Source organism: Urocampus carinirostris, chromosome 4 (assembly GCF_059441175.1).
Source record: "Urocampus carinirostris isolate Australia breed hairy pipefish chromosome 4, RoL_Ucar_1.0, whole genome shotgun sequence".
Taxonomy (NCBI): Eukaryota; Metazoa; Chordata; class Actinopteri; order Syngnathiformes; family Syngnathidae; genus Urocampus; species Urocampus carinirostris.
Window position 1 is genome coordinate 31330138 of NC_142352.1, and position 11396 is coordinate 31341533.

At 37.2% G+C, this 11396-nt stretch overlaps 1 protein-coding gene across 1 annotated transcript; it reads left to right on the plus strand.

The window, feature by feature from the left end:
* Positions 1-1641: 1641 nt before the first annotated feature.
* aph1b (aph-1B gamma-secretase subunit) lies at positions 1642-11066 on the plus strand. The gene is made up of 6 exons (XM_088334165.1): positions 1642-2385; positions 4265-4435; positions 6526-6599; positions 6842-6964; positions 9239-9366; positions 10264-11066. The coding sequence occupies exons 1-6, from the start codon at positions 2273-2275 to the stop codon at positions 10429-10431; spliced, it is 777 nt and encodes a 258-aa protein (XP_088190291.1). The 5' UTR covers positions 1642-2272; the 3' UTR covers positions 10432-11066.
* The last annotated feature ends 330 nt before the right edge of the window (positions 11067-11396 follow it).

Consider the following 11396-nt stretch of genomic DNA (forward strand, 5'->3'; position numbering starts at 1 on the left):
ATTATTTACTCCGAAAATACTACAAAAAGACAACTACAGCAATATTAAAAAAATGAGAAAGAAATATGTCAAAAGTACTACTATGGAAATACTATAAAAAATCTATAAAAATACTGCTTTGGATACATGAATTATACTTCTACTGAAATACTAAAACAATACCAATGCATAATACTATAATATGAAAAAATACTAGAGAAATATTACTAAAAGAATACTACTAGAAGAGGTTTACAACAGAAATAATGCAAATTACAGGTACACCTATATTGATACTACAAAAATTATGCTATGGAAATATCACAAGAATACTACAAAAATAAAACTACAATAACACTGTACTACAAAAATCTATCTATCTATCTATCTACCTTGGTAATATCCTTCAGGAGGGGTGACCGACAGTAAGACAAACACCTACAATAACAAAGAAAATAAACAAGGGAAAAAATAGCAAAAAACACACACAAGTTTTGGGATCGTTGCCAACCAAAATGCCCAAACAAGTTAGGCACCCCTGCACCTAAATTGGTCATGGTTGTGTCCCTCTAGATAAAAAGGGACACAAGAAATACTACAGATATACAACAACGATTCTTATATGGAACCACTTCAAAATACAACAGAGATAGTAGAAAAATACAAAAAATAATACTACATTAATACTACAAAAATATAATCATAAAACGACTGGAATAATACTAAGATACTATGAAAACACTACAGAAATACACACCCAAAAAAATCTACTTTCGAAATACAACAAAAGCTTAACAGGAAGATGGTGGAGAGCCATGTCAGTCAGCTCCGTTCAGATGAGGTGCATGTAAAAGGAATGCAAATTTTTTTGACCTAGTATTTAAAACAATGCACGTTTTTATGAAAGTTCATGTATTTTTGCTTAATTATAAAACCACTAGGAGCTGTCCACTAACACTAGTTTGTGAATTATACCAACAGCTTATGATTGATTTAGATTTTATTTTTTTCCACTTTTCAGATGCAATATACAAAAATACAATGATTGCAGAACCAAATGTCAGAGACCAGAATAGGAACAGGACCCACTTGCGTAGCGTTTCTCACAAGTTTTATTAGAACAAAGAGAAAGGGTTGCGCCCACGATCTGGTGATCGCTGGACACGGGAAGCAGGTCGCTCTGAACGCGGAAGTGGATCTTCCGTGGCGAGCGATGGCGGTGTCGGGAACAGAAAAAAACGGGTCAGTAGCCGGGACAGGAGAGCAAAAACGTAGTCGGGTCGGAAGCGAGTTATAAGCCAGGACGGGGGAGCAGACGTGGTCGAGATCAAAATCGGGTCGTAAGTCGGGACGGGAGAGCAGACGTGGTAAAGATCAGAACGGATCGTAGCCGGAGACAGACGGGAGCAAAAACAGGACAAGTGGGAGTCAGGGTCGAAAAAGGCTTGCCTAGTATACACTAAGATTCGCAGACAGACTGACAACGGCGGACAGAAAGGAGTGGGTTTAAATAGGGACAGGGAGCCAATCAGAGTCAGAGGGAGTTGGTGCCAAAGGAGCGGGCACAGGTGCTTCACATCAGTAATCATGACACCAAAAGCTTTGATGAACAATTGACAAAACAAAAGGAAGAAAAAGGCTGACAAAAGAAGGCCGGGGTTTATCTTGGTCCCGTGGCCTTGACTATCTAAACACTTTATCATGTAAACATCATGTAATCTAATCATTAGAACCAGGTATTATATGTAACGCAAGAAAAGTAACCACGAATACTTTATAAAGCTTAAGCAATAAAATTTATCCCTTTTGTAGAATTTGTAGTAAAGATAAAAACGTTCACCAATTAATTATTCTTATGCATTATCTAACATACTTGCATTACGTTTGGCACGGCGTAACTGTTTTTTGGACCAATGCTCTGATACATCTTAGGAAAATCAAAGCTGATTTTTAACTGCTTTCTAGTCCTAAACATGAGCTAGAGTAAATATTCAACAACATTTTTCATGCAAAGAGATAGGTAGATAAACACTAATATTAAATGTGAAGGTACAGGAGTGAGGGTATGCGATTGTCAATATTTGTCAATAAAGTTTCAAAGGTGCGTTTTTTTTTCCTAAAATCACGCGACATCACGAGAGAAGCCTGAAACAGGCGGAAGTAGAAACTGTTCTCGTTTACAAACACCAGAAGGCGAATTCATTCTAAAAAGTGCCCACTAACTCTTGTACATACGACAACAAAACCCGCCGGGTCGCTCGGTTTTCTGTACATTCACCAAAAAGTGCCCAAGATGACTGCGGCGGTGTTTTTTGGTTGTACCTTCATCGCCTTCGGCCCTGCCATTGCTCTGTTCGTGTTTACCATCGCTCGGGAACCTCTGAGGGTTATCTTTCTTATAGCAGGGTGAGTAATGTTTTGCCGAGACTGCCTGAACGTATAAGCGTGGCCTTTGTTGCTCTTTTTTGAGACTAGCATGTTAGCAGAGTGCGGTTATGCTGTGTTTCTCCCCTCAACGACAAACGCCTTCCATTGTGTCAGGAGTGGGCAAATCTTCTTGTACAAAGGAGCGGTTTAATGTATGACTATATTCACGCGGCCCGACCAAACTCAAATCCACTAGATCACTAGGGATCTAGATAACTTAGGAAAAGGCATTCCATTTTTACCTTATCATCACACTGTTTTTATTCAATATACCCGGTTGTAGAGCGTGGTTTTCGCTGAAGTATTTCCCATAATGTTCCATTACAACTTAGTACAACGTTAGATAAAAGTGTGTGGTGATAAATACAATGGTATTCCTAATGCCCCAATGTGTAGTATTTGACCACTAGATGGCACTGTGTTGTCTGGTACGAGCTAGGGCCAGTTGTACAAGGTACAGTGTGGCGGCATCCTGCCGGACAGACACACCGGGGGCTTAAGTGGGGATTTCATGGTTTAAAAGAAATACTAATTTCTCGACCAATGATTTTAACATAGATTAACATTGGTATGATAATTCATGTATTTTTGCCTAGTATTCAAGACAGTGTAGTCTTTTTTTTTTCTTACTGATAAGCTTTTTGTACCAGTAGGAGGTGCTAAATATTACATACTGTACCTTGAAAAAATATTGATTTTAATAAAAATCACAATACATGAACTATCATATAAAAGTGCATTTCCTAAACATCTTAGGTGGAGTTTGGTGACTGAGTCTCTGTAGCTTGTATCCTCTCTTGTTCCTTGCAGCATTGTTTATGGTTGCACTACAGTGTAGTAGTGACTACACCATGCCATGTAAACCCACCAACATGGTGAGTTGGTTCAAGTGTAAAATTGCTTTCACTAAACTGCTCAAATAAATCAGTTCATGCCAATCGTCAAAATCCCTTTTCTCTTCATTGTTTGTGAATAAATATGTTGTGTTTAGAAAAGATACCGTGTAATTCGTAATTATATTATGTACAGTATTTCACAAAAGTGAGTTCACCCCTCACATTTCTGTAGAGACTACCTTTCATGGTGTCAAAGCAATGCTTATTCAGTGTTGTCCAATTTAACATTATAATGAAATGTGCGGGGTGTACTTACTTTTAGTGACATACGGTAGGATAGTTTACCAACGTAGGCTGAATGGTTACGTACCATACTAAAAACAAAGCTAAAAAGTTGGGACTCGACATTCTTTTATGATTCGGCCCGCCTGAAAACAGTAAGTCATATTAATGATATATATATAAATATATACTGTATATAAACACTCACCTAGGAAACTAAATGTAGGTTCTCACTCAACTGATTAAATTGTCGGCTTCACAGCCATTTAGAGCAAACTTGGCACTCTCCTTAAACCAAAATATATGATGATATGAATCGGCCAGGAGAGGGATGGGCGCCACCAGGCTGTACTTACTCAAGACACAACAAAAAAAAGGTTACCCCTACAACCATGGTACCACCTTAGCCAGTACTTTGCCAACAGTGTTCGACACAAAACACTTCCATAAGCTCACAGTGTGGTACCATTTGTGAATTATATTGTTTGGATCAAGCAATAAAATTTGTGTTTAACCATATTCTGTTAAGCTGTTTTTTTAGAAAAGTTGTTACTTCATAATATAACATCAATTAAAGCGAATTAAAGAAAGACATTTCTTTATGCATGCAGTTTAATGACATACATTTTTAACTGAATTAAACATTTTAGAATCATCGGAAAATACACAAAATCAGCATTTAAGAGATGAAGTGCTATAGTGTTTTTGAATTATTGTATATATTTTTTTCTCTCCACCAGAGCTTTCTTTTGGCTTGTTTCTCTCCTGCTATCCTCTCTGGTTTGGTTCATCTCTGTTCAGATAAGTAATAAGGACAGTGCGGCCCAGCAGAAAGGCCTCCTCATCTTTGGTGTGGTGCTGTCTGTCCTCCTGCAGGAGACCTTCCGCTTTGCTTACTACAAGCTCCTGAAGTAAGTTATATTCCATTCAGTTAGAACAGGCATGTCCAAAGTCCGTCCAGTAACAGCCCGTGATCAAATTTTTACTGACCCGCAACCTCTGTCATAGAATTAATTATATGTGGCCCGCCAGTAATGTTGACTGGAGTATAAAATAAATTTGTACAAAAAAAAGAATAATTCACTATTTCACCAGATGATGACAGTGGCCCTTTGGCCACTTGCCCTTGCCCCTTTCTGTGAGAATTTTAGCCCACCCCATTTCCGACATAGTGGCTGTAAATTAAAAAGAAAAGAGTTGAATGAGGGCCGCCACTTCCAGGATAAGTGGTGGAAATTGGTGTATTTTTTCAGTGATATCTGAAAAATCTGCATCTGCCTAATTTGCCAAGAGACTGTGGCTGTTTTCAAAGAATACAATATGAAGAGACACTTACAGATGAAACATGATGACTACGGGTCAATTGAAAATGCAGCAAAAAGCGAGCTATAAGGTTGCGACGCTGATTGCCAAGCACTGCAAACCTTTCAGGGAGGGTGGATTTATCAGGGACTGTTCAAAGAATGCCAGTCCTAATAGTTGGCCCTCACACATTTTCAACTTACCAAATCTGTCCGGCTTTCCGAAAAGTTTGGACACTCCTGAGTAATGTGTAGAATGTGGAGCTGTTCACTCACAATTGATTTGGCCTGGCACCAAACTTGGTGAACGGAATATTGGGAAGAAGGCTGCAACTAACTACTTTTCTAATAGTCGACTAGTCAACGACCACTAAAACAATTAGTAGACTAATAATTTTTTTTCTTGTATTTAAAATGAAAGTGATTTTATTATATGGCATATATATTGAACCCAAGAAAAGTGGATGAATGAAAAATACATCTTTTATTGAACATTTGTACAAAAATGAAATGTACACCAATCAGGCACTGTGCTCAGTCAGTAGAGACATAAATAAACATCGGTCTATTTTTTAGGGACAGATAACTCAATAATACATCAAAATCAAGTAAACATTTTATCCCTGTAAACAAAGACGAGGCACATTAGAAAATTCAGTGTGAAATACAACCAGTGATCAACCGCAAACTCTAACAAAAGCTCTTAACGGTCTTTAACAGTTTGAAATAAAACAGTTTAAGCAACTGACGCCCGTCTTTTAACAACTGACGTTTGTTCTTCGGACTGCATGGATTTAATTTTATATACGTTTGTCATGCAAGGTCTGGTGTAATGCTCTAACTCTCTTCTACCAAAATATACATGTATAAAATGTTTAATCCATTTAATAAAACCTGTATTGCCTTGTACGTTACTTGAATTTTACCGAAGCGAGTCGGTCTCCATTTTCTTCAAAAGTCCGACGTGCTGTTTACATTTTTGTGCTTTACCGATCTACCGCTATGATACTCAAGGTCTGCTTTGCAAACTTTGTTAGTAGTGTTTTTATTGGCTGTTTCCGGATTAAAATGCTCCTAAAATTTCGAATATTTGTACTGACGCCTCAGTTTCTGAGTTTGTTACCGCTCCAGACAAATGAGATGCTTTTGGCTATTGCTTTTTTGCAAATCTCAGCTGGGATTGTATTCATGTAGAAGTGCCTTTCAATTGTCGCGAATGAATTTGAAGGTCGAGTATTTCTATTATCGATTTTTGTGGACAACGTCGACTTATCGTTGCAGCTCTAATTGGAATTGCTCAAACAGGGTCTATAGAAAGGTATGCCGTCAAATATACTTTGCTTAAGGCGTGTTATGCCTAATTCACAATGAACTACGGAACAGCTGGTGTGTAACAAATAGTAAGCATTATTTTCTGCATGTACATGGACACTGCCTATAGAATGGAAGCAGTCAGTTGTGGTGCTCTGCAACCTTTCCATATCTATTTCTCATGGTAATAATGTGAATAGGTAATAATTTCTGGGAACTAAGGTGCTTAGCTAATTATTGCACATATCAATACTTTCCCCCGGAACAAAGACATTTTAAGACTTCTTTTTAATCTGTTGTGGTACACAATTTCTGTCTACTTGCATACATGTATGATCCCTATTGTACCCTGGTATTTACCAAGATGCTGAGATGATTTGTGTCCGTAGGAAAGCAAATGAAGGGCTCCTCACCCTCAGTCAAGAGGAGACTATGCCAATCTCCATACGACAACTGGCCTATGGTACGCTTCTAAGATTGTAATAAAACGCATTTTCTGTTTACTTTAAGTACTTGGGATACTACTCATTGACCAGTATTCTTTTATACTTTTATAAACATGACTTTTCAGATGGACTGCATTTTTTCATTTTCTTTTCACACTTCACAAAATCCTAATATTTTTAAGCATTACGATCAAATGCATTGTGTCATAATTGTATTTGGTATCATGTCAGCTTTTGTTTTGCTTGTGTTCTGTTTCAGTGTCTGGCCTTGGTTTTGGATTTATGAGTGGCGCATTTTCTGTGGTAAACATTCTGGCAGACTCGGTTGGCCCTGGAACTATCGGGATCCACGGAGACTCACAGCATTACTTTTTGTCTTCTGGTATAACTTTTCTTTAATATTGCATGACCGTACTGTATACAAGGGGTTCTTAATAGAGGTCATCTGATTATTGGGCAGGCTGATTATGAGCACCGATATTTGTGAATTTGACGGATATCGGTAATAGCTTTTTTATTCATTCAACGAGCTGATTATTAACCATAATGCCGACCAACAGCTGAGCTGAGCCTTTTTCTTCCTCTCCTGCCTTCTCTGTATGGCGTTACCCACCCGAGCCTTCTGATTTTAAAGCGACCGGGTGCGTAGCCACTGAAGCAGGAATCTGTCCCAACTCTGCACTGTGGACAGTTACAGACTGCAGACTGGAGTTAGGGCTGTCGCAAATAATTTTTACATTTGCAATCACTATCTTTTTTCTTTCAACACCCTTTTGTGACGACCCTTGACTCAAACGTCGAGTAAATGTCGTCAAAGTGCAAGGAATCACTAATTTGTATAATGTGCTTATTATTAAAATTTGATTGGCATGATTTAAACAAAAAAGTGATCCTCGTCTTTATAATTAGTTTATTAAGACATATTCATGCTAACGTCACCAACACTGGAGGCGACCCAATGTAGCTTAACTCTAGTATAGTCATGACCACGACTAAATGTACACAAGTAGGCTTTATATGGCAAGCTATAGTAGCCTTATTGTAATATGTTTATTACACATAGTTGTTCACTGATCACTGTAACTACAGCACCATTGTGAATGAGAGCCTGGTTTTATTGGATTTCTCTGTGTAAACAAATGTTTGAATAATTTTAAAATCTGACTCCCCTATTGACTGTCTGCAAAGTAAGACACGCTTCAATTCTATTGTGATGTGTGGCTATGGGAGACTACAGAGGATAGCACACTTATTAGCCATGGTAAAGTAAAGGATTAGTCATGTTAGTTGTGTTGAAATTCTAATTTATTAAATGTAATAGTTTTCAGACCGTTATTAATATTTTATTTGAATCGATAGCAAATATTTTTTGTTTCTTTTTGCTTTATTAGTTTTTATGCCAATTTTTAAGCTTTTACAGCAAAATGGATATTGGCTCCAAATATCGGTTATCGCCCTTTTCTTTATTCTACTAATCGGTATCGGCTCCCAAGAAACCCATATTGGTCGATCCTTAGTTCTTAATCTTTTGACCTAGGAGAATAACTTTTGTTGTATAAAACGGATTATCACAGTAATGAATTGCTGTATTTTTTTTTAGTATAAGGCGTATCTAAAAATCCCTAATTGTCGTCTTTAATGATTGATCAATCAATTTTAATTGCTGATCAAAATCGTGAATTATTGTATGCAACAGGATTTTTTTCCTGGTTAGTTGAAGAGACCACTGAGACTTTAGCACTGTATTTCCAGTGGTTCAGATGACACTAAAAGGCATCGGTGCTTATCTCTTTATAACACTATTTTCTGCCACGGTGCTAGATTTACATAGTGCATTCTGTTAGGTTAAACAGTCTCTCTACTTCTTCACCAGTGAATGTTAGAGTAGGTAGAAAACCGAGTCATGTTTATTTGTGTAACCTTTTAATCATAGTAAGTATCAAAGGGCTGCACAGACTAGGGCAAGGAAAAACTCAAACACCTCAGCTTGAGTAAAATAAAGAAACATTGACAAGAGGCCACACATGTGGTAAAACCCCTTTCAGGATGACCAGGCTGCAATCAACAGACAATAGTTTTGCAACCAAATACTATACAATCTCTTTTACGTATGAACACATAATAAACCGCAACCACATAAGTGATGAGACTAACATATCAGAATGCAGAGCAAAATGCACTATGCAAATCAGTGTTTCTGGCACAGTGAGTAAAAACAGTGTGTTAATTTAATAAAATGCAATGTCTTTCCTCGTGTCACCTGTATCACTGGTGGTCTAGTGAGTAAATATAAGTGCTCTCACTGCTGCCAGTCGGGTTTGATTCCAGTAGCATACAATGTTTTGGGTATTTTGTCAGCAACACTTATCAGTTGATCAATCATTGCACTCTTGTATACCATAAGTCTAGTAGGAGCCAACATTTAAACACAAACATGGTATTTCTTACTGTAGTCTCAATTTCATGCGCCTTATAGTCCGACGCGCTTGTGTATGAAAAACATAGGACAAAAGACAATTTTTCGGGAAGTGCGCTTTATAATTTGGTATGCCTAATAGTCAGGAAAATACAGATGGACCTCAAGGTCAAACCCTTAAACTGAAAACAAAACACATATGGTTGTTCACTCTATTAAAGGATACTTTTCTTTCCGTAGCGTTCATGACAATGGCCATTATCCTTCTCCACATGTTCTGGGGTGTGGTCTTTTTTGACGCCTGTGAGAAGCAACAGTGGTGGGCAGTTGCTGCTGTTGTTATCAGCCACCTTGTCGTCTCCTGTCTGGTAAGCAGTGGGCGCAGTGGGGTCGGGGCTTATGTTAAAGCCTTTAAAATGCAAAATCACATACATACCGTATCTTTCCACATACAAATTGGAAACAGGAAAAAAATAAAATCGGAAAAATCGAGACACTGCATGTATTATACTCACACCATGTAAGCAATAGAAGCTGGGCTACATTATGGTTCAGCAACCTTTTGACTCAAAAAAACCTTTAAAACTTTGCCCTATTTTAAACTTTGCATACAGTTTGTAGTAAAGGCCATCTATGCTTACTTTTATGAATAAATTTGTTGATTTACTTTAAAAGTTAGGTTTAAGCATAGGCTGCTTTTAATCACTGTAATCTTCAACTCAATTTGTGTTAACCTCCATTGTTCAAGCTAAGGATATATACTTCTTTTCTCTAACTTTATTTTGGCTTAGTTGATTTTTTTCAGAAAGACATCAGGGATCAGAGTTCATACGTAAAGTAACAAATCGGCTTCATTTTTACATCAATGACAGCTAATGTATTGCTCTACCTATACAGGAACATAACAGCCAAAGAGATAACACCCCACCAACACAAATTTTTAAACTATTTAATTTAAAGGGACAGTTTGTAATATTTAGTGCATCCTAGTGGTACTAAAAATAAACTTCCACCCCGTTAAAAAACAAACATCGAATTGAATACTCGGTAAAAATACATCACTATCATACCGATATAATATTTTATTAAAAGAAATAATAGGTAAAGAAATTTAGATTTTTATTTTACACCGTGGAATCCCCACTCATGTCTGTGCTATGTTTGTCTGGCATCTGGGCCCAGGCTGTGTTGGAGTTTGAAGTTGAATGGTTGTTTTTGAAATGTCATTTAGTTGATCCGTCTTTTCTTTTCTTTTTATTTTACAGACCTTCCAGAACCCGGAGTATGTTGCTAGTTTGGTTCCAACCTACTTCATCTTGTTCTTGATGGGCATGTGGGCTTTTTACTCTGCCGGTGGGTCCTTCAGGAACCTCAAACTTTGCCTGACATGCAAAGACAAAGATTTCCTTCTTGCTAACCACCGGCCCAGATAACAAAACACTCTAGGGAGCTTATAGAAGGTTCCATCCAAAGTTAGTTCTTGCTTTCTCTCATGCGCACACACTGAACAACATGCGAGAGTGCTTTTTTTGTGTTATGTTGAATTTAAATTCATGTTTCTACACTTTTCTCTGCTTGTAAGGATATGTAAAAAGCACGGTAAAAGGAACGGTAACATTTTGAGAGTGATTCACATCAAGTTAGAAAAAAAGCTCTAAATATGTGAAGGAATCACAATTTAACGTGGTTCATCTCGCAAACTTAATGTGTTAAAAAGTGTTCATGATTTTAAATTGTTTAAAAGTTTCATTGCTGAGTGTTTCAGCTAAGGACGAAGTTATATTGCCCAATAGCTAAACTTTTGTGATTTTTTTTTTTACGTTTATTGTCCCATTGTTTTAAAAGAAAAATTTTGACAAATTGATTAAAAACACTTTGTGTAAAGAACATCACATAATTTATTTGAAAACATCTTTCAAGCAAACATTTGTGGATGATATGTTTTTAGTTCGGATTGGCATCAGGTGCAAAAACGTGAGTTTTAAGTGGAAACTGAGTTATGAAAATGTTGTTATTTTTTGAATGTTTTGTTTAGTTTATTTCATTAATGATTAAAGTTTCACTTGTGTTTTTGCTCACATTTTCTGAAATAAGGGTAAGTGTAATTTACCATTCCTCTATTATCCACATCCTGTGCAAATTCTGCTGTGGCTTTGAGTATCACACGTATGAACAAATATTTGTGCCAAGTATCAGAGGAGGCTAAATTTAGGTTCAAATGAAATGAAATGAAATGATCTGCATTTATATAGCGCTTTTCAAGTCAATGACTTCCCAAAGCGCTTTACATTGTGCTTCACATTTCCCAATAGCGGCCGTGATCTGTGCAGCCATGTAAGGCGCTAACCTGCTTATTGGGGGTATTGGGGGTTCAGTGTCTTACCCAAGGACACTTCGA